We start from the raw sequence: 24,208 nt of genomic DNA on the forward strand, positions 1-24,208 counted from the left end.
ACAAAATAGTTGGCGACCAGCGGGGCTAGAAAAAGAGTTTTCGCTTCAAAGAGATTCCATAGCGAAATTTAAAAATGTATGGAAATTACATACATACTTTACAGTTTGCGCACAACAATCACGTGACTTATCAAAAATTATTGTAATTATTATTACCACTTTGTCTAGTCCTGCACGATTTAGGCCAAGAAATCCTTTTTAACTCTTCCCAAAATCTTTACGGCAACCCTGAGATAATGTTTTAGCAACGAAAATCTATGGTTACAATTATTCTTAAACAACCTTTGTGTTTAAGTGGTTTCTTAAATTCCATAGACCTTGACTAACAAATAGAGTGCAGGACATGGGAATTGATGAATAAATACACAAGTTATGTTAAAGATATTTATTGATCAGACTACTTCTTAGCCTTCACTTCCTTTGCACCTGTTGGGGCTTTAGTGACGTCATCAGGATTTTCAGCAGCATCCTTCAATCTCTTAGCTCTAATACCAACAAGTTTGGCAATAGAACGAGCCTGTAAACAATACACATTGTTTAAATATGTGGAAATAGTAAAATTGGCCAAAGCATATTTTATTCGTGCAACACATCTTATTTTATTGGCCCAGAGCCAATTTAAAAAAAAAATCAATTATTTTGTACATATGTACTAGTAGCTTTTTACTAATTTCTTTAAATTGTTTTGTTAAAAGTTTGAAATTAATTAGTCCCATTTACTAATTTGCTGTAGAAATTTTCAAAATACCATTTTAAGTGTGTATTCTGGTAAAAAGGAAAAATTGTTTCTAGTAAAAAATAACACTGTAATAGTTTTGTTTAAATTGTAACAAATCCCACATATTTCCATTTTTTCTAAATTTCTAATTGTAATTGCATTACTTTATTGACATGGAAATGCTTATACATGAAATGATTTTTAATTTATAACTTACTCCTCTCAGATATTGATAGGCCTTGAAGTCTTTCTCCTCTTCAGTGATGACACGGGCGTGGGACTTAGGTGCTGGTTGTTGCACTGGCATTAGGGGGCCGCGAAGCTGTGTAGCCAACTTACGTTCTTCTTCATTAGCTTCACCCTTCAGGACCTAGAAACCAAATAATATTGTTGTAGGCAATGATTTTAAAAGAGATAAAGAAACCAAACAAATTATGATTGTATCATTAATACTTGGTTTGATCCCATGGATAGCTAAATACAATATATGTATAGTTTTTATCAAATATGTTATTGTTACATTGTTGTTATACAAGTGTTACAATAATGAAAGCTCACAGTTATATCTATACAACAAAATAAGTTATGTCAAATATGTAAATTCAAAATGTGAAAACAAAATAATACTCTTTCCAAAATAGTTAACAATATAACTACAGAGTTGGTATCTTTGCTCCATATCTGCTTATTTATTAAACCTGTGTAAGTGACAGTCATCGTTTCCAAGACCCCCATATAGTTTTTTTTTTAATATCATAAAGTGGAAAATGAGTGAGCAGCCACCTGAAATCGCTGAAATAGTGAAGTGACCATTGCCCATAGACATATGCAAATGCATATGTGTTGTCTACTTTTAATCAACGGAGGTGAGGATGCACAAAGAGAAAATATCTTCCCTTTCCATGCATCCTTTCATTTGAAACATCCACTTTCACTTCCCAAATCCTTTCCTTATAAGAAAAAGGGTGGGAAGGGAAAGAGGACTCAATTAGGCCTCTGGGACACACACTCTACAGATGAAATGTGGAAATGCTTCCACTTCACGCCTGTCTTCTGTGTGGTTGTGGTATTTCACCGGGTGAGCCGGGACAATTCATGCAAAGATGTTAAAGAGGGCTCTACCACTGTTAGTTATAGCTAAAGTTGTGCTTAATAAAACAACATTCAAAGTTTGTAAAACTTATAACCTCAAGGGTGTTTATGAGATTACAAGACAAAATGTAGTAAGAAATTAAAAAATGCTAGTCAAAAACACTATTCCAGATGGTCAAAATCCTGGGCTCAGCTAGTATAATATAAGAATGAGTTTTTCTTGACGTATTAGTTTCCAGCATAGTTTAAATATGTACTTATAACTAAAATCTCTCATAAACAATAAATCATAAAATATTAACTCTTTCTGAAGAGTAATTCAGGAAATTAGTACTAATACTTCCATTGAGATGTAATAATTATAATTTCTTTTACTAAGGATTCCCTTAAGGATGTTTTGAATATTGACTGGTGTGGTCCAGCAATGTTTAGTTTCTATAGAAATAATTCTGTCGCAATTACTTTTTTCCAATAAATTTAATATTAGTAGCACTAGGATCATAAAATGTTTTTAATAATGGAACACAATTTACCTTCTTGCCCTTAGGGAACAGAATAAGTCGAGCTCTGTATTCCTTTATCCTTTGAACATTTGTCTGCAAAGATTCTACAGACTTATTACGCCTGCGAGGATCGACGGCGATACCAATAGTTCTAGCAAAAGCCGGATTGAGTCCAGCGGCCTAAAATATAAGAAAACAATGTCGTCAGTAACGAATAAAAACTTGAGGCTCTTTTTTACTTTAAGATAGTAATTACCCTTATTTCGCGAAGTGTAAATCCACGCCCGGCGCGGACCTTAGTATGATACCGAACAGTAGGGCATCGCACCACCGGTCGTAGGGGACCTGCTGCTGGACGAGGTGCGATTGCCTTTGCTTTCTTGATTCTGTTTTGCTTCCTGCGGTGTCTTCTTGCAGGTTGGTTAAACCAAGTTTTCACGAATCTTTGCCAATCCTTATGGAAATGGCCATTTGGGATCATATTATTCCCCTTCCCCATGTTTGTTAGTAACTCACCTTACCTGAAACAATTCGATTATATCTTGAAATAATTGATCGCACGCATAAATTGCAATATTAACGGAATTGTCGTCAATTATCGTTATATATTATTTAATGATTTTCGGTATTTTTTTAGATTTGTTAAAATATAAAACTAACCACAGAGCAAAATGAGTTAGAAAAGAAAGAGACAGATAATCACAGATAAACATAAAATGACAAAGAGCAAAGGCAAAGAGTAAATATGTTTTTGAGTAGTTATAACTCAATCAATATAACAGAAAAAAACAGCTTTTCTCACAAAGCAAAGTGAGCCAAAGTTCACTTAAAATAGGAAAATTAAAAATAAATGATTTAAAATTTTCTCGCTAACTATTAGCTAAGCTATTTTATGTACTCTTTGTCGCTAACAGCAGAATACTTGTTGGATTTGTCGTCGTGATACTTCGTAAGTCAACAAAGGTATTTGATACTTAAAAGACAGCGCAATGAGTCGTGATAAATAATCTGTGCCACTGTGCTCTGTGGTTGTATGGGTCTGTGCAATTTTTTCACAGATTAGATTTCTTTAATTTGTCTATGGTTGAATTGAATGATAATGTGCTGAGCCTTCCTACTTAATTAATAATTAAATTTTTCGCTTTTCATACCTACTCTCTTGATTGCCACCTAAAATGGAAGATAACAAGACTGTTACAGAAGAAAACCAAAAACCAAATGAAGAAAAACATTCTAAGAAGAAGAATAAAAACAAGAAAAAGCGTAACACAGGCGATGGAGACCACGGCAGTTCGGGAACTTCTGAAATCGCTAACCCGGGAGATGTTCATCAAAACATTCCTTTGATAGATCTTAAAATAGCAATGGAAGTGTTAAATCTCCAGCAGAAGCCGGCTAAGACAACCGAAGAAGCTTTACATAAGTCTTATAAATTTTGGTCTACACAACCTGTTCCAAAAATGGATGAAAAAATAGTTTCAAATGAGCCCATCGAACCTCCAAAGGCCGTAGAAGAAATACGTTCTGAACCGTATACTTTACCAGACGGATTCCAGTGGGACACATTAAATCTTAATGAGCCATTGGTTTTAAAGGAATTATACACATTGTTAAATGAAAATTATGTTGAAGATGATGATTGCATGTTTAGATTTGACTATCAAACCGATTTCCTGAAATGGGCTCTACAACCTCCTGGCTGGCGAATGGAATGGCACTGTGGAGTCCGTGTTATAAAATCTGGCAGACTTGTAGGATTCATATCCGCTATACCAGCGGAATTGCGAATCTATGAGCATGTGCAAACTGTGGTAGAAATAAACTTTTTGTGTGTACATAAAAAACTTCGTGCCAAGAGAGTAGCCCCTGTATTAATCAGGGAAATAACCCGCAGAGTGAATTTAACAGGTATATTCCAAGGAGTATATACTGCGGGAATTGTTTTACCAAAGCCAATAGCTACATGCCGGTATTGGCATAGGTCATTGAACCCTAAGAAACTAATTGATATTAAGTTTAGTCATTTATCTAGAAACATGACTATGCAAAGAACTTTAAAGTTATTCAAGCTACCTGACTTACCTAAAACACCTGGATTCCGGAAGTTAGAGTCTCAAGATTGTGAGAAAGTTCTTAAATTACTAAATGATTATTTAAAAAGATTTGACTTAGCACCAATATTCTCTGAAGAAGAGTTTAAGCACTGGTTTGTTCCTCAAAACGGTATTATTGATAGCTTTGTTGTTGAAGCAACTGATGGTACAATTACAGACTTTGTAAGTTATTACACCCTTCCGTCCACCGTTGTGTACCATCCGGTGCACAAAACTCTCAAAGCTGCTTATTCATTTTATAATGTATCTACAAAAACTCCTTGGACTGATTTGATGCTAGATGCACTGATAACTGCTAAAAACTCTGGGTTTGATGTATTTAATGCTTTAGATTTAATGGATAATAAAGAATTTTTAGAACCACTTAAATTTGGGATCGGGGATGGAAATCTACAGTACTATCTGTACAACTGGAGATGCCCAAGCATAACTCCTAACAAAATTGGTTTAGTTCTTCAATAACAGTTTCATATTGTTTTTGGGTATGCTAGCTTATTGCTTTCTTATTTATATTTTGTCTCAAAATATGTAATGTTTTTATTCTTTCTAAATATAATAACAGTTGACAAATTTTATTTCTTTATTGTTATAATGTGGGAACATTTAATTTTATTAATGCTACTTTCCTAAACATTGTTATTCTAGAACATGTTTCAATTCTCCTAAAAATTAAAAATACTCTGCTATATATCTTCCTCTCTTTATTACTATGATAAATAACTAGGATATCCACAGATACAAAGAACTACATATATACAAATTGAGTTTTAATAAATCATTTTACATTCTACAATAGCTCATTTAATATTGTGAAACAGTACAAACATGCTAGTACTTAAATTATTATGGATATAACAAAAAAAATCCGTCTTTAAAAAAATGCTAATTGCAACCACTCTCCTGATACATCCTGAGCCTATTTAAAAAATACTACAAAAAACTAAGGTACTTAAACCAATGGATATCCATAATTTAAAAATTGTCTTAACAATGGAAATACAAAACTTCAGTTTCCAAAGTTAATTATTATTCAATTTCTACTATTGATAGCTTGCGCATCGATAGTTTTAGTTTCAGCAGAACAACATTGTAAAATTCAATGAAAACATTATCTAAAAGCTTAAAAATGAATTGCTAAAAGTTTGGTTTTAAATTTTTTCTTGTTTATGACACTACTAACTACAAGAATTATGAACCCGGGTCCATCTAATAGGAATTGTAACCGATACGCACGAAAGATTCAAGTGGAGTAATAAAAGGCTGTACATATTTTAAGGCAACTTGCAATTTTATCACAAGACAATTTTAAGTATCAGCGAAGACACATCTTCCCTCAGATAGATAAGTCAAGGGGGGAGGACTCCCCCTTGACTTATCTAGCATCCACCATCCAAATATGCTTGCAGGTGACCACGAGTCACCATAAAGACTGAATATTACGTCCGCTTTTCACAAGCACCTACATAGGAAACATTACATCACGTATTCATCGGCATTCGTGATGCTATTAAGAGGATTTTATAAAAAAAAAAGTATTTTCAAAAAATTGTTTTTAAGTGTGGGCTGTGAGCATTGTATAAAAAATTTAGGTTTTCATTCCGAACAAGGTACTTAACTTATACTTACAGTGCTTTGCTTTCACGTTTGACCAGAAGGATGACGAAAGGCCTCACATCTCTCTCTATTCCCTGTACGAAAAGATTGACAATGGCCTTGCAGTCGTAGCGTCCGTTACTCGCACAATTTTAATAGATAGCAATGGTCGCCGATATCCTGAGCCCTGCACTTTTTCTGTAATTATGGTATTTTATACTGCTATGAATAGGACGCAATCGAATTGTTGAGTAAGAGCTTCGTTTACGGTGTTACTAAATCGTAACTACTTGTATCTTTCTTATTTAGATAACTAGTTTTAATCCATTTAATTTAAAGGGGGTATTCAATAGAATATTAAAGGTCCTGCATTTATATCAAGATAAAGTTTATCTTTTAATTATTATCTTTGTTACTTTCTCATTTGCTGTAATCAAAGTTTTATTTACATATGAGAAACATTTACAAGCGACCTCTATAGGCCATCTGTGAAAATGGTAAAAACAGATAGACCGGAGGTAAACCATGCTCCAATGACTATGGAGCACTGAACCATAGCAAACTTTGTTATTACAACATGCTGTATACAGTTTTCGGTTTACATTAATAAGCCTAACCTACTTTTCCTTGAGTATTCGGAAATCATTTATTTTAGGTAACTACAGGTCAGGTTATGAAATAAAACACGCGGTTATATTGAATATTCCCTGGAATATATATTATAACAATACATAGTAAATCAGTTACATTGGCGACCAAGTTTTCAATACATGGTAGACAAATGTCCAATGTAAAACTGATGAAGAAAAAGAAAGATAATTGCAAGAACAAAAGCCAACTCCATTTACTGAGAAACAAAAAAGTTTAAGAAACTAAACTTAAATCCAACTTCTTGGTCAATATAGAAAGTCAAAGTACCCAGTAGCATAACACTTTCAAGTATAGAAATGTTGATAGTTGCGTTGTTTTTGTTTGCAGCAATGCACTTCCAATAATGCTAATCATAGTTATATATGTTGGAAATGTGCATCCCACCTTTTCTTTTATTTTTCAATTTTTATTTTTAATTTTTTTTTATGACCGGGACTAAATTTAAATTATAGATGTTCGAAGCATTAAAATAATATAAAACGGCAGAAATAAACCTTGCAGCTTATAAGTTAATTTTCAAAGCTACCTCATCTTTTTTGGTAGCCTGCTGTTTAGCTTGGTGAGCTTGCAAAACAGCAACAGCCTCGTCGACCTTAGCCTTCAAGGATTCTCCATGCTCCAACATGTGGAGCAATTCAGAATTGTCAATCTCCAAAAGCATTCCGGTAATTTTTCCTGCCAAATCAGGGTGCATCCTCTGAATAAGTGGGAAAAGTCTCTCACCCAACATTTGCTTCTGTTCCTGAAGTGGTGCTGCAGCTAACATTGTGGTGGTTAATGGTTCTTGACCTTGAATATGCACTGCAGGTTGCGGAGCTGGTGGGTTACGCATGTTAGAAGTGTACTTATAACCTGCCGGACGACCAGATTGAGGGACAATAGGTGCACGAATAGATGAAGCAGTAGCCACACCTTGCTGTCCTGTAATAGGTCTAGCTCCCATCGATGAACGTAATGCTGCTTGGGCAGGCCCACGTGGTGCAGGGCGGAATGGAGGCTGCATGTTGGGATAAGCTGAAGCAGCAGATTGGGCATTGGGTCTAACGGCTGGCTGAGCAGTCCAGCGAGGAGATGGTCTAATTTGCGTCATTTGAGCTGGACCGTAGAATCGTTGGGCAGGAGGAATGGTTGGTACGAAGTATCCTCCGGTACCTCCTGGTTGGAATATCTGACCCATCTGTTGCATGCGCATGCTGGCCATACGTTGCATATACTGCGATGTCAAATGTGCTTTACGATCTTCTTTGCGTTGAGCCAATGCTACATACAAAGGCTTAGTTCCGACAATACGCCCATTCATTTCTGTAACAGCTTTAGTAGCTTCTTCGGGAGATGAGAAACATACAAACCCAAAGCCTTTACTGCGGCCATCTTCCAACATTACCTGAACAAGAAAGCAATTATTTAGTTTAACATTAATAATATGAGTTTAAGAAAATATATTAAGGATTTGAAAAAAAAATGTTTGCATCAATCCATTTATGTTAAACAAAATTAAACATAAATGTTCCTTCAATACAATAAATGGTAAGAACTTGAAAGGTTCCATTGCATTTATAATAAATCACTGAGTATAAAGACATGACTATTATTTGATTACAAGTAAAATACATAAATACCTTGGCAGAAGTTATAGTGCCAAATGGAGCAAACTCTTTACGTAGACGTTCATCATCAATTGTGTCATCTAAATTCTTAACATATAAGTTCACACCTTGGTAGCGAGTCAAACGTTCAGATTTTAACTGTTCAAATTTACGCTTCAATTCTTTTTGTCGCTCAGCTTTCTTTTGAGCACGTCCAACATACAATGGTTTTCCTTCCACAAGTTCTTTTCCATTAAGTTCCATACAAGCTCTTTCTGCAGCATCAGGATCTTCAAAAGCAACGAAGCCAAAGCCTCTAGAGCTTCCATCTTCTTTATACATCACTTTATGGCTGGTGATGCGGCCATATTTTTCAAACATTTCTCTAAGCATTTCATCTGAAAAATCTTCACCAAAGTTTTTGACATACACATTAGTAAACAGCTTAGCCTTTTCGCCAAGTTCCTTTTCGCGTTCTTTGCGAGGAATGAATCTGCCAACATAAACTTTTTTGCCATTCAAAAGCATTCCATTCACTTTTTCAATTGATTTATTAGCAGCTTCCTCAGTTTCAAAATGAACAAATCCATAACCCTTAGAGGCACCAGTTTCATCTTGAGCAACTTTACAACTTAGAATGTTGCCAAAGGCCGTAAAAGTGTCATACATGGCCTTGTTATCAATAGTCTTGTCTAGATTTTTAATGAACACATTGCCAACACCTGACTTGCGGAGCGATGGGTCACGTTGAGACCACATAATTCTAATGGGTCTTCCTTTTATTATGTCAAAATTCATGCCTTCCAAAGCTCTTTCAGCTGTAAATGTAATTATTCTAAATTTAATATAAAGGTTTTATTGTGGCACAAAAATTGATTATTGATTAAAAATAGTAAGTTATGGCATTTCATTAAACAAGCTACATGGTGGACTATAGTTTGCCTATTTAAGAATTCACTAGAGATGGATTGTGTAAAATCATTTATAAATCTTTTTAATTTTGTTGATTTTATATGGTTGTTCTCATAGAACTTAAATTTGTTAAATTCTTGACTATTGTTTTTTAATTACAGTATAAAATTGTTTATTTCTATTCCTATTTTATTCTTGAAAACCAAATACAGATATGAACCATTTTCCCAAAAATTGATTTGTTGACAAAGAAAAAAGAAAAGTATTTAATGTTTTTAAAGTTAATTGGGCAATAAATATCCAAATAACTTTAATGAATACAAAAAATATTTAAATACTTAAATCATAGTATTCATTAGGTCAATTAATTTTATTATAAAACCAATTCTCTATAGGTCATAGTTTTGTGTTATGACCATATGGCTTGACACTTTGGCATTCATCCATTAAATACAACATTAACCCTAATACAAAATTTATTTGATACTTCATAGACATCAGTTGACAACTAATCACCTTTGAATAGATACTACAATATGTGGGATTTCAATAAAATTTTCATAAAAACAGAAATAACATATGAAATGCAAAATAAATTCGATATCTTTCAATATATTATGACAAGCAAAAAAGAATTAGTGTAAAGTGTTACAACCTTGGATGCTGAATGGTTATAGTTTGTGACAATCTAATTGATTACAAGTTGTATTTCATTTTGATCAGTATACAAGAAAGGGGGTAAAGTGTATACTCATACTCTTTTCTTAAGTATGCTTTTAATCTTTAGTCTGAATCCTAAGCATTTACAACATAAATTATGTTTGTGAAAATGTGGTAGGCTGCATAGAATATTATTGGGTTGTGCCTCAACATTCTTTTGCTTTCTTCAACTATTTTTAATGATTTAAGGTGACAAATTAAGATAATACTGCAACATGATTTAGAGTATAATTAGACTAATGGACGCAGGGATGTCATCAGGTAAAAACTAAAGATAAGAGCTTAGGCATATGTTAAAAGCTACTCATTACTTAAAAATGTGACAAGTAAAATACAATTTTAACACGTAATATTACACAATATAAAATTAAAAATATTAAAAACTTACCATCGGCAGGCTGCTGAAAATTTACGTAAGCGTAGCCTAAAGACCTACGAGTTATCATATCGCGACAAACTCGAATTGATAGAACCGGACCAGCGGTTGAAAATTTCTCAAACAACATGGCCTCAGTAATATCGGAGTGTAAATCTCCGACATACAACGACGCCATTGGGTAATTAGGTGGTCCAGGATTCATTTTGGAATTTTCACTGTGATCGTTTTATATTGAACATTAATTAACTGTATGCAAAAAACAAGTTCACTTTCTCTTTATGATTACCTATCGCATTCCTTAGACCACGTTGCACGCTTACGTACACTAACTTATAAGCGAGGAATTCCCGTTTATTATTTAATATTTTACTATTTTTTTGGGTTTTTATAAATTTTGTGCTTTTTTTTTTATTTTAGAAGAATATTTCACGAAATTATGAGGATTGTGTGACCTATTTCTGAGGGACCACACAACCTCACGTGAACACACCTTGCTCACCAAAGGAAAGGTGACGTTTGTGATTTGTGACTAGTTAAAGACAAAAACAAAATGGCCGACATTCATTGATATCTATACATAGATAGATCATTGCTTGGAATTAATAACTCTCGTTTTGTTCCGAATCAAACACGCCTACTGATGTTCTGACAGTTATTTCTTTGTTAATTCTATAGCTATTATTAGTACCAATATTCACCACTGCTTGCAACAGCCAACGTCAGCGCCAAAATGGCAAATATCAAATAGGCACAAAACTCCATGAATTTTAGCCTATCCATGGAAAAAGATCATTGTCAACGTATTCGACCATAGACATTGCCAATTATTAAAAAAAAACAAAAGGAAATATTTGGCACAAAACAACTCGTTGTATCCTTTAGTGGGAACGATGATAAATAAAATAAGAATAAATTCTTGTGTTCTTAAAATTCTCGACCCTGAGCCTTTTCTAGTATTAAACCTAGAATTAACGCTGAATCGCACCGATGAGGCGCGACGTACTCAATGTTTCGCTAACAAATTTCAATCTCGAGCTCAAGAACCGCTAATACAAGTTGGTCGCCGCGCATCATGTTCTGCTGGTAGCAAACGCGAGGTCCACGTGGCATCAACCCGTGTAACCAAGGCTACATTTTTGTTATCTTTATCCCGCTCCATCGAGTACGGCAAGGTGAAGACTGGTTTACGCGGCACCGACTATGAGGCAGGACATTGCGTTACCGGCCGAGTGCTGGCCAAAAAATGCATGTCCATCGTCTCCCTGGCCTTATACAACTCAACAATACAACGATTGCCTGGTAACGGTACTTGGGAGAAATGAAAATTAAATATCTTTTAAAATAAATTAAATAAAAACAAAAACTTCAGATTTTGGAGTATATTGACGGGAAGGTAGCTGATACTTGCATACCAGCGGACATTGCGCTGATGATGATGATACTACAAAGTAGTTACATACTCTTTGGTATTAAATCTATGGGGTCAAACTGTCAGGTCGCCCTGTCACCAATGCTGTCACTTTACTGTCATAAGTAAAAGTTGTAGTTAAGTTGCTCCAGTATGCGAAACGAACTTTGATTAAAAAACAAACGACCAGACGGACAAGTATAATATAACAATCGACTTTAAAGGTAATTTGTATTTCTTTCAAATATTGTGATTTAACTTAAACAAGTAGATCAAATGACAAATTAAAACGATAAAGAGAAGGAGGCACATATTCTTAGTCTTTGATGAAATATCCTGATTTCTCTTGCCTACGCGCACTGTAACGATTTAGTGGTATTACGTATGCATTACGAATTATTGTTTCAGAAAGAGTTCCAGAATATTTACCGTGATATCTGTTATCGACATGTAAACTGCTTTACCAAATAACAAGGCGTCGGGGGTAAAAGGGATTAAGCAATTTATTTTCTGTCGATCTGTAAGGTATGTAGCTATGAGATCCTTAATTATAATGTTGATAACCCAAATGATTAGAATGTTATGAATTAAAAAAATAGACTTGCTTTTTCAATCTTATTTCAGTAAAGAAATAATTTTATTGTGTTTGTTTATTTGTTAATAGATAAATATAGTAAGAATACTCAAGATGAAGAGTTCTAATAATTATTTGTTTTGTAGTTGAAAAAGTAAATGTTGAAGCAAAAATGTACTAAAACATCCGGGTCATGTTGGTGGGGTTAGCAAAGATAATATTATTAATGTTATGAAACAAAGCACTGTAAGTTTACAAGTCTTATGTTTGTTCCTATTAATTGTAATGTACTAATTATATTAAAGTGAAATGAGACTGTATACTTGCACAAGACAGAAATGGAAACAATCAATATGTTGAATTTGAGTTATGAGACACTGGACCCTGATATTGATAATAAACTCAATTCTACTTTATTTAAACTAAATTTTAATCAAACCTTAAAATATTTTAAAATGGAAATTATGACTTTCTGTTTAATTTCAATTTTCGAGCATTTTGGTGCCCCTTACTAACTGGAGCTAGAGCAAAATCTTCTTTAACTGCTTCTTTAGCTGGGGCTTTTTGTGGTTCTAAATGTTAAAATATGTGTGTAGGCTCACTAACAATAGCCTAAGTGTTCTTCCAGAATATGTTCTGCACATACACCAAATTTCATTGAGATCTATGCACCGGTTCAATAGCTTGAAAAAAACGTCCATTCATCCATCCATCCGTCCATCCAAACATTCAAATTTATATTATTACTGTTCTCATTCAATATATTTAAATAAATTTTAAGCAAATTTCTTGTATTCTGTCTGTGTGATTCAGTATGATTTGTGATTATTAATATAATAATACTAGCATAGAATCCTAATTGCTATCCTTATTTCATATCCTTATGATAAATTTTAAAAAATCGGAAATAATACAGCATTTATAAAATGTAGGTAAATCATATTTACGCACTGATCAAGTATAGAGTTTTCCTATTTAAATAATGTTGATAGAAACTAGTGAATCCATATGACTGCATGTACGTAATAAGTGTTCGATGTTATTAGTAAGTAATACTATTCAATATCGAGTGCAAGTCACAGTCAATGCAGACAAATAGAGTAGAGCTCACATTTATAAATCCAGTAGATTTTTCGCTTAATCATTATGTTACATACTACGGGAATGAAAGGGATAGAAAGGAAAAACTTTAAGTTCACACCGAATGTAAAACAAAATATGTTATTACAAAGTTTTGGCCGTGACGTGGATCTTATTTCAAATCGATATGAAGAAATGCGTGAGTGCTATACGTTTACTTTGGCAGCCCTTCCACCTTCAAGTTTTTAGTAAGTTTTTCGTTTATATAATAAATTACGATAATGTTACGTCAATATTGTGCTGGGATCATCTAAGTAGTATTTAATAATGAAAGAGCTATGCATCAGCAGTACACTTGAAGACGTATTTGTCTTGCAATGTTTTGTCCAGAGTTGATTAAGTTATCAAGGCGCCTGTCATCCGATTCGTAAAGAATGGAGTTGCAATTGTAACTGTTATTATTTATTCGTATGTGATAATCAAAATTATGTTTTCATAAAATGCCTACTTGCTCAATATGGCGACACGATTGCCCGCTTACCTCAGACTATAAAAAGGAAAATAAGAATTAATACGCTCATTAATGCGTTCATACTTGCTTAATGTGTTAAATGTTCACTGAATTTTTCTATGCTACCTTATCTATTGCAGAAATGTAGCTATAGATATGTTACATTTTCGAATTCCTAAAATCTTACTAATTGTTAGACAACCTTGGTTTTGATAGTAAGTGGTCTCATCGGCGCTCTCTCTCTCTCTCTTATCTTATGCAATTAGTTTCTTTATTTCATAATCATATAAATTAAACGGAAATAAATGAAACAATCGCTGGGAATGGAAGTGGAATTACTTTTCAGACCATATTGGCTACTTTGAATTTATTAAGCGTTAGTTTTTCTTACTCTTTTGAGCAATGGCTCAAAAGTAATATTCAATATAGTTTGTGCATCTATAGATCCGTTTGTAGCACACTGAGTTAGTTCTGCTTTAACAGTCTTGCATATCAACTTCGGTTTTAATCAGCAGTATCTTAACGATACCAAATTAACACTAATAATTTTACTATAAAACTTGCCTTATCTTACTTTTATGTATTTTGCCAGCCTATCTGTAATATTGTGAAAGCGATCGTCCAAACTATGACCGATCACGTTTGTTGACTACACAGTTCTGCATTATGTATGTTTGGTTTCCATATTAAAAAGCAATGCTGAATATTATTGTAATTACATTTGCTTTGTGATACAATGTTAACATTCTTTTTTCACGGCAGAGTAAACTATAAAGTAATAGTTTTTAGTTTAGGTATACCCGAATGCTAACTGTTATATACCTATATATTACCGTTAAACATTAAATTAAAAACGTATATTTGTAGATACGAGGTAATATATATTAAACAATAATATTTACTCGTAAACATTTCAATATGTAATCAACAGTGTGACCTGTATAATGGCTGACAAGGACCAAGTGATTCAAGCTCTGCGCGCGACTCTTATATCGGTGAAAGGAGCACTTACAATAAAACAGTGTAATCGTGAGTATCATTGATTTTTATATAATTTAACGTTGAAGCGAGCGATCGTAAAATACGATGTGTCGCCACGTTGGAAATAAAAAACGTCGTAATTTGCATGAACTGTAAATTTAAACTGTGTTCGGAAAATATTTTTATAGCCCGATGTATAAAAACCCTCGCCATATTACGGAAAAAATGGAACTAATTGTTTTGCGTGCATTAGAAAGTAACGGTCTAAATAAATTGATTAAAGCACCCTTAGCTCAGGATTTTTATATTCATGGTTAGACTATGCAATGGAACACCACAGATTCCTTATTATTATTAAGCGCTCGAAGGCAAAGTCTTTCACGAATTTTATATATATTTACACTTTGGATTTTTCTCAGTAAACTACAGTATTTTATAATGTTCCAGGCGATTACCGGGAGTTGCAAGGTGAATGGATACCCTTTAAGAAATTGGGTTATCCAACACTCGAAAAGCTTTTCCAAGATGTTCCAGGTTTTAAAATTTCTCAAATCAATGGCGAGTGGTACGTCGACGCCATTGCTAGTCAAGAAACTCAACACATCGCTTCAATGGTTGCCCGACAGAAGTCTACTAAAAAAACTAACATGAAATTAAGTCTGGCAAGTATATATAAGTATGTATTATAATATATAAAAGTTTGTAGTACAATCTATTAATTATTAATTTGTCACATTTTAGAATCGTTTCCCAAAAAAACAAGGCTCCTGGAGGAAACCAGCGGCGACATCAAGTTATCCATCAAGTTACGACAAGGATTACTCAAAACAGTTTTACAGATACAAATCAAACACTTCCTTCAATAACAATAGCAGCACGAAGGTAAATAGAATTTTACAATTTTCTATAATTATAACAATTAAACAGTACCAAATGTTGTCATTAATACTAATGTTATAATAATAAATAGTTCCAGTCAAATAAATATAACAAAGCACCGGAAACTAAAAACCCACAACCTCAACAAACAAAGCAGCCACCCAGTAAAATAGAACAGCAAGAAAAGGTAGCGCCTAACGTACCCAAGAACTTCAACACGGCGCCCCGAGACACTCACAATGATAAAGTAAGTTTTCACTCGTTTGAGATTTTGTTTAGATTATAGTTACCGTGGGTTTCCACTGTCATTGTACAAATATTATTGTTGTCCTTAAATTAATTGTTTTAACAATATGTTTTCCTATTACTTTTGGATTTTAAAATCGAGGTTAAGAGACTTATAAAACAGTTTTTTTATATATTTATTAGATAAATTTTAGAAAACAAAACAATATCCGACAGCAGTAAAAACCAACAGGGTTTAAGTGTACCCGCTGGTCAGCTTTTCTTAATTTAACTTCGGAAATGAAAATTGCAATTTTTGCAATTATATTTAATTTATAATAATAAAATAATGTTAGTAATTATTTAGTTATATTTTTTTTAAGTATAAGGTTGAGAAAATTAGGTTATTTCATATGTAAACATTGTAGTTGAAGCATTCCACACGCAACGAGAAAGAGACTGATACGCGAGGCACCAAAGTGTCGGCGTCACAGAGGCTGACTAACTTGAGGGACCGCCTCAACACCGTCGACCTCATACCACTGCAGCTTCCCGCTCACAATAATTATGTGGTAAATTATCTTAATGTTTTCAGATAGCGATTCTTAACTTTGTGCGAGTTATAGCGCAGAACACAATTTTAGGTTTAGCGGGGCGTATCGGGATGCTATGAGATGGCATAGCGCAGTGCGACAATCAGCTTGGGCCAAAATATGTATTTAAAAATATATTTAAAAGACTAATACTTGCACACATAACAAAATATTTTGTTGCAAGGATTTCATAAGTACAATTTCATTGCTAAATGGAATGCAATAAATGGGCATGGTTCATTGACTTGCAAGATTTATAGATTTAAAAAAAAAAAGTGATTTATAATTTTCTTCGACTATCTACTCCGGCGATGCGGTTTTTAATGTTTATGTTTGCTATGTAGAATATGGACCCGGTGACGCAAGTGGTGCCCGCGCACAACCTGGAGCCCCCGCCGGAATCCACCTCCTCGCACGAGAAGCTGGAGTGGACGTGCAGGAAGCTCGGCCTGCCGCAGCCCGTCTACAAGCTCTACGACTACAGGCCCAAGAAGGGCCCCGTCACCTACGATTGCACCGTCAAAGTTAGTGGATACATTATTTTTCTATGTTAACATAATTTTAACTTGAAGTTTAAGTGAATGTAGTGCTAAGTTTTGTATAATGTACTTGTATCATGCAGGTAGGTAACACGTACACCGCATCGTCGTACCCGGACTCGTCGCCGTCGGAGGAGATGGCGCGCGAGGTGGCGGCGGTGAAGCTGCTGGCCGTCATCGAAGGCTCGGAGATGAAGGGCCTGCCCACCTCCAGCGCCGCGCGCGCGCTCTCCTGTCTCCTCGACCTCGTCGCCGAGCACGAGGCCGGTCTCTGGGCCAGCATCGTGCCGCACATGTACAGGTACCGCGCATGCACTGTACTCACTCCCGCCAACACCGACACCATCTCTAACTCCTAATTCATCGATGATTTTAACGATTCAAATAATGCTTGACAAGGAATATAAAAATCCTCGCTATATTGTGGCAAAATATGACACTAATTCATTTGCGGACATGAGAGAATGGTGTAATTAAGAAAGCGGTTGAATAGACCCAAGGCCAGGATTTTTGTGTTCTTGGTTTGGAGTCTCCCTGGGAAGTTTTGATAAGTATTGTGGGTTTTACGCGATCTTTTCAATTATTATAGTAATAGAGTGAATTTGTATTTATTTTAAGGGACAAATACAATGAAAATTTACCGAATAACTGGCAAGAATTGGTGGAGAACTGTCCGCGAATATTAAAAGACAGAGTAGTCAATGGACTCCTAGTTCTTTTGCCTAATAATAAGGTTAGTACATATTCATTTTGTTTCAAGCCCATACAGATATTGTAAATGTAGTTGTTCATATATAGAAGTAAAGCAATATAATTACATTATTATTTAAAGCTATGGTATAACATTTAGGAGCCGACGACGCCGTTGTATGATACTATAGTTCCCGACGAGACCATCGACAGCGACTTGCCGCCTCTGCAGTTCCCGGAGCAGGACTTCTGGAATGTTTTCATCACAGTTGCCAACTCCACGCTCGAAGTTTGGCTTCGAATTATTGGACCCGAGTACAGTGTATGTAATAACTTTCTCCATACAATAGTTTAGTGCAGCGAATTGAAATTATAATTTAATTTTGTCCTTTCAGAATATGCTAGACGCTTTGCTTGCAGATATGGGAAAATACTACAAACATCACGGAACATCCGTTGATAAATCGATGATAATAAAGAATGCCTGGTAAGTTTTTGAAAGTGATTAAAAACATTTTGTGGTATACTTTATAATAATTTTAGTATAAATTTATTTGTTTACAAATTTCTCGGTACATTATTAAATGGGTGTACAATGTGTGTGTATATCTGCAGGTACGCCGTGAACCTCGAGGACGGCGGCTGGCAGCGCGCCAAGGTGCTGGAGATAGAGAACGATACCGCGACCGTCTTCCTGGGCGACCACGGAGACGACGACACTGTCAATATAAACGATATCAAGATACTCGAGCCGCAGTTCAGGAAACTGCCAGCGCAGGTCGCCCATACTATATTTCCCTTATAACACATTGATTAACTTCCTTTTTTATTCTAGTGGTTCTAATGTTTTGTTTAAATATTTTTATAGAACATATTGTAGCTCACTGTATGTGATGCAGGCGATCCTGTGCCGGCTGGAGGGTGCGGAGGAGCTGGCGGCGAGCGAGACGGGCGCGGCGCTGGTGGCGCGGCGGCTGCCCGGCGAGGTGCTGGTGGCGGCGCCCGGCCCGCGCGCCGACCCCACTGATCCCTCCGTCGCCGTCGTGCTGTACGACACCTCCACTCAGCGCGATCTCAACCTCAACAAGGAGATCGTGCACGACTTCTGTATCGCGGGCGCATTCACCGTCACCCAGGTTCCTCTTCGTTTAATATTTACATCAACATAACAATCTTAAGAGTAAAGTTAACTGTATTGCCCGCTGAGCATGTTGTTACACATATTAATTTAGTAATATGCATGTATTTGATGAACAGAAGTTAACCGAGATGGAGGTAGGGTGCGTGACGGACGAGGGCCGCGTGTGGGTGTCGCGCGCGGGCGGTGCGGCGCTGGTCCGCAACGCGCTCGCGCTGCTCACCAGCGGCCCCTACCGCCGGCCGCTGCCCGCCGCTCCACACGCACCGCCCCCACACCCCACGCTCTTCATCGTGCGCACGCTCGCCGGCGACTGGTCAGTGTACACGCGCACCCCCCATATTTCCCACACTCAACACTTTCACACTTGCTCATGATGCATTATGCCTCAGCTAGCGCCGGACTGCTGCTAGAAATTTTCATAACTTTTAAACGGTAAAAGCATCATGAACTTTGGCGTTGATATAATGCGACTAGTTATACTTGAGATGAGATATTGCTTGCGGGTCAGGGTGCGGTGCGTGATCATCAGCGAGCTAGACGGCGAGGGCACGGTGCGCACGCAGCTGGTGGACTCGGGGCTGGTGCTGCGCGCGCCGCTCTCCTCGCTCGTGCCGCTACACTCCTTCTCGGCCGCGCTCAACGCCTATCCATATCAGGTACATTATACCTTGCTCTTTGTTTTACTGGTCCTACCTTAAGGTAAATAGACTGGTGTGTGTACGGTGACGTGAATTTAGGATACCTGTACCATGATATGCGGAGTTGTAGGCTATCCAAGTGCGACTGGGGTCTGCGGAGCGCGTGGCGGCGAGCATGGCGACGCGGCTGCGCGAGCTGCTGGTGGGCGCGTCGGTGCTGTGCCGCGCCTCGCCCGCGCCGCACTCCCCGCACCCACACCCTTGTCCCGACGTCGAGCTGTACGTGCGCTCCGGGCCCAACCACCTGCTCGGCTCCGTTAACGACTCCATACTCATCGAGTACGAATATCTCAAGAAGTGAGTCGAATCACAAAAATTGATATTGCCACACGAACTTTTAAATTTTTAAGTAAAATAAAATGTGGTTTGATAATTATGTTGTAAAAATTGTTTCTTATATTAGTGCTAAAACGGAGGAAGAGGGGAAGGGTGCAACTGACCACGTGGAGGCACTTAACAAGAAGAAGGAGCGCATATTCCGTACGGCGTCGGGCGGCGCGCTAGGCAATGCGGCGGGCGGCGGGGGCGGTGCAGGGGGTGCGCCAGGCGGAGGACGCAACGTACTTCCACCGCCCGTGCTGCCCGCACCGGGCAAATGCTTCGACGTCTACATCGCCATGGCCGCTAACCCTTGGAACTTTATAGTAGGTTTTCAGATTATGAATCCACGCTTACCTCTGAAAACTTGATTTCTTTTATACATTACTTTCGAAATAATATAAATGTTAATGATCCTATGAATGAATGTTTCGCACTAAACCAGGTGCAGCCGAACACAAACCGGTACACTCTGCAAACGATGATGATGGAGTTGCAGCGCGAGTGCCCGAAGCTGTCGCCGGCCGAGGCGCCCACTAACCCCGCCAACGGCGAGCTGTTCACTGCTTACTACGATAAGGACTCATCATGGTACAGGTAAAACAGTTGTTTATCTTATTAATGCATATATATAGGTAAAATTAAATAACTCTTTTTCTTAATCATTAAATGCCACAATGATTTTCACATGTAAACTCGCGGATCCTAATAGGAGATGACTACTTGATATAAATATTTTGTTCGTTCACAGAGTTACAATAGCGGGTACGGTATCGTCAGATATGGTATCAATATACTTCTGTGACTTCGGCGATTTGGCGCTGTTTGCGATGAAGGACCTGCGGCCGGTGCCCGCCTCCGTGCCCCTCGCGCGCTCTTTGCCCCCACAGGCGATAAAGGGCAGATTGTTCGGTCAGTTGATGTACTATTTTGTAATATTCTATTAAAATGTTTTTTATGATAGTGAGAAAGAAACTAATAGGTAATTATCAACCAAAAGGGTTATGTCATACAAATGTGTTAATACAATTTTACTGTTTTTGACAGATGTATGCCCACTTTACCAAGACTGGACAGTAGAAGACTGCATTAGGTTTCAAGAATTGTGCGTAGAACAACAGTTTGTTGGCATATGCAAAGAAGTGGGCAAGGACCCGTTGAATCCAATTGAACCGCTCCTGATCCTCGACCTTATCGACACATCCACAGATGAAGACATATACCTAAACAAACAGTTAGTTGCTGAAGGCAGAGCCAGACTTGCATCTAATTCCTAATTGTTTTAACTTATTGAAATGTAAGGACTTTGTTATGTTTTATTATATTTGTTTTGCATTTTATTTTAGTGAAAGTGGTCATGTATTTATGTAGTTTGACGGCTCTCACTTAAAGTATTCTATGTTATAAAATATTGAAGCATCTAATATATACTCCTCGATAATATAGGATTGCTTTTTCATAGTATAGCCTGTTTACAATAGAAATTATAGTTATTCAATGTCGAATTAAGGGGGATTAGAAAGTTTATATTCAACATTCAGTAAACTGAGGCTGTTTATGTAATACTCAACACTAATTCCATATTTATTCTTTTAGTATGGTATTTTTAAGTGTATTTATAAGAAATAATCAGTGTTTCCTTACAGACAATTTATTATATCCTTGCAACAATTACTTGGACTTGTTTACCATCATCTATATAACTAGTAGTATTCTAGAAATACTTTGTGTATATAGAACAAAAAATTATATAAAACATATAGATACTGATTACCATACATAAATAATGGCACTACATGCTCATGTAAAATGTCTGAAAATGTGTTATACTTAATTGTCTTGATTAAACTTATAAGGACAAAAGTAAGAGTTAAGATTTTCAAAATCTAATACAGCAAATATTGAAAATAGACATATTCTAGCTTGAACATATTTCCCTTTGAGGAGAATGACGATATTTTAACAAGTTTTTGACATTTACTAAAGAGAATGCTTGTCACACAACCAACCCAGTTAAATAAAAAGTATATTATGTATGAGTCTCCAAAATTTTTTATTCCATTTAAAAGTTTCACCAGCCTGCTCATTTACTCAGTATTAAACATATGTTAGATATTTGATTATCAGTGTAAGGGTTTATTGCATTTTAAACAGAGATCCTCTCCACACCATGCACCTTGTAAAATGATTTGCTAGCAACTATATTCATATACGAAATAATCCACTTGTATTCACATGCCAATAAACATATAAATATGAATCTTAAATTTTGTGTTTTATTTAACTTTCCAACTATAGACCTTGTTTAGTTTTGATAAAATGTATCAAGTCAATATTAAGTGTATGTACAACTAGTTATATATATACAACTTTATTATTTATCTTGTGATCGATATAAAGTAAAATTGAGACAATCACTTTAATTACAGCAGGGTACAGGAACATTACAATAAATCAAATAAATGGAAATAAAACAAAAATTATCAAATTACAAATTATTTATTAGCTTAAGAAATATTTTACAAAATTTAAAATATTTGGATTAATTTTACAATACCAGAAGACATTTCCTGCAATAATGATGCAATCAATTAAATGCTAATTCAGAAAACACATGGCAAAAGCAAATACAAAACATACAACACCGTTGTAGCAAATTGAACATGGTATAATTTTATTTAGGTTTTTAGTATGCAGTGCCTTCTATACAATATCATTTGAGAAACTGCTAATACATAATAAGAAACAAACATCACCAGTGTGAGAAAGTAGAACACTTGTATGTATGACATGAGGATCACAACAAAGTATAGAGGGAATAAGAGTCCTGCAATGCCAAAGTTACATGGAGGTTTTTTATTGATTATCAATTGTCATTCCATTTGAATATTTTAATTTAACTTTCCTAAAATTACACATAGTCTTAAATTTGACATAGATGGGTATAGTTTCCATTTAATTTTAATTTCTTTTTATAATAAATTACTATAAGCTCTGGTTGAATGTTTAAATTAGTTTTATCGACTTGCCATCTGGCATGGTAAGACAAATAGGTCTGAACATAGAAGTGCTTACTGCTCCTACAGCAAAGTTTACTTCAATACTATTTGCATAAAATCCCTTTCTGTAGCCTAATTGGCCACCTCCAGAACTAATGAAAACAAGAAATATATATCTTAAATATATTATTTACGTAGATCTTCACTTGATATACCATATTTCTTTTTCAATGTGTCTATCTCTTCTTGCTTCTTCTCTATATCCATTCCCTTGAAGGCCTTGTTTGATCTGTAGTATAATACAACTAAATACCTGTTGCATACATTAAATCCAGACAAATGATCACAAGCATTTTTTGCATCAAATATATCCTCATACACAACAAACGCTGTTCCTCTTGTTTCTGGTGTGTTTCCACTGCAAGGAAATAAAACATTATCATACTGCACCAAACATTATTGCCTAAGAAGTTAAAAACCTTTAAACTTACACTCGAATTTGTCGAATTGCTCCATATTTTCCAAATATATCATACATTTCTTCAGCTGATATCTTGTATGGTAAATTTCGCACATAAAGTATCCTATTTACTTCAGGTGGCAATCGGACCTAAAATTAAGAAGAAAATCAACCAATTTATACAAAACAAGTATTTGGAAAATCAGAAGCCCAATCAAATTGCCATTGATTTATTTTGCTTGCTTGTGTCTTTAGCTTTTGCTCAATTCATAACCTTACAACTGAGTGATGGTTTCACTATTCATAACAGAACATATATTACATTAGGTAAAAGGTGATTAAAATAATTTAATAAAAGTGTGTAAAGTGCAATTCATACAAACTTTTCTAAAGAAGTGGAAACTTGTGTATGTACTTACATTAGCGCGTCTCTGTAAAGCTAAAGCCATGTTTACGTAAAACTGTTTACTATATTTAAGTTAAGGTTTTTATAATTTCTTTGTTTAATTGGAACTTTAAAACGGTAACAAATCAATCTTGTAAGACACGAGTGAATTTTTGATGCCCGCTTGCTTAGTTTATCAGTTATGAGTTTATGAAAACTGTCATTTGTCAATGTCATGAATGAAACTGTCAAGAGCACTAATCTCTAGACATGGACCGGCTATGGACTGTACTATTTTGTGCCCAATTGCTTTTCGCTATTTGGAGCTGTCTGTTGCCATCGCAACAGTCAGTTCATAAACTGAGATGAATCTCATCAGTGCTACGCTACCCGCATTACTGTAGCAAAAAATCTGTTAAATCAAAGAGTATAGTAAGCATACTACATAAATATGCTCTT

General features: G+C 35.7%; 5 protein-coding genes across 7 annotated transcripts; 2 read left to right on the plus strand and 3 right to left on the minus strand.

Moving 5' to 3' along the window:
- Positions 1 to 370: 370 nt before the first annotated feature.
- On the minus strand, positions 371 to 2,991 carry RpL13 (ribosomal protein L13). The gene is given in 5 exon segments (NM_001312365.1): positions 371 to 517; positions 936 to 1,088; positions 2,344 to 2,493; positions 2,570 to 2,834; positions 2,974 to 2,991. Coding segments are annotated over 4 exon segments (666 nt in total). The 5' UTR covers positions 2,813 to 2,834; positions 2,974 to 2,991; the 3' UTR covers positions 371 to 397.
- Positions 2,992 to 3,360: 369 nt separating this feature from the next.
- Positions 3,361 to 4,969, plus strand: Nmt (N-myristoyl transferase). The gene has a single exon (XM_013320983.1). The coding sequence runs from the start codon at positions 3,489 to 3,491 to the stop codon at positions 4,887 to 4,889; it is 1,401 nt and encodes a 466-aa protein (XP_013176437.1). The 5' UTR covers positions 3,361 to 3,488; the 3' UTR covers positions 4,890 to 4,969.
- Positions 4,970 to 6,711: 1,742 nt separating this feature from the next.
- Pabp (poly A binding protein) lies at positions 6,712 to 10,768 on the minus strand. The gene is given in 3 exon segments (NM_001312157.1): positions 6,712 to 8,055; positions 8,291 to 9,075; positions 10,278 to 10,768. Coding segments are annotated over 3 exon segments (1,860 nt in total). The 5' UTR covers positions 10,471 to 10,768; the 3' UTR covers positions 6,712 to 7,173.
- Positions 10,769 to 11,768: 1,000 nt separating this feature from the next.
- On the plus strand, positions 11,769 to 21,808 carry tapas (tudor domain-containing protein 7 tapas). 3 transcript variants are annotated; one of them, XM_013321310.1, is made up of 22 exons: positions 11,769 to 11,900; positions 12,085 to 12,201; positions 12,397 to 12,496; positions 14,773 to 14,870; positions 15,270 to 15,484; positions 15,564 to 15,704; positions 15,793 to 15,948; positions 16,355 to 16,499; positions 16,862 to 17,043; positions 17,142 to 17,359; positions 17,677 to 17,791; positions 17,909 to 18,070; positions 18,144 to 18,235; positions 18,364 to 18,526; positions 18,648 to 18,884; positions 19,006 to 19,202; positions 19,398 to 19,545; positions 19,658 to 19,884; positions 19,991 to 20,231; positions 20,351 to 20,502; positions 20,657 to 20,817; positions 20,953 to 21,808. In XM_013321310.1, the coding sequence occupies exons 4-22, from the start codon at positions 14,786 to 14,788 to the stop codon at positions 21,180 to 21,182; spliced, it is 3,267 nt and encodes a 1,088-aa protein (XP_013176764.1). In that variant the 5' UTR covers positions 11,769 to 11,900; positions 12,085 to 12,201; positions 12,397 to 12,496; positions 14,773 to 14,785; the 3' UTR covers positions 21,183 to 21,808. The 3 variants fall into 3 exon arrangements, with proteins under 3 accessions (XP_013176764.1, XP_013176763.1, XP_013176765.1); XM_013321309.1 differs by lacking the exon at positions 12,397 to 12,496; XM_013321311.1 differs by lacking the exon at positions 12,397 to 12,496 and having other exon boundaries at positions 12,089 to 12,201.
- A 621-nt stretch (positions 21,809 to 22,429) lies between these two features.
- Sf3b6 (splicing factor 3b subunit 6) lies at positions 22,430 to 23,934 on the minus strand. The gene is given in 3 exon segments (NM_001311866.1): positions 22,430 to 23,322; positions 23,396 to 23,514; positions 23,784 to 23,934. Coding segments are annotated over 3 exon segments (381 nt in total). The 5' UTR covers positions 23,814 to 23,934; the 3' UTR covers positions 22,430 to 23,090.
- Positions 23,935 to 24,208: the final 274 nt, after the last annotated feature.

Source organism: Papilio xuthus, unplaced genomic scaffold (assembly GCF_000836235.2).
Source record: "Papilio xuthus unplaced genomic scaffold, Pxut_1.1 DF825946.1, whole genome shotgun sequence".
Classification (NCBI taxonomy): Eukaryota; Metazoa; Arthropoda; class Insecta; order Lepidoptera; family Papilionidae; genus Papilio; species Papilio xuthus.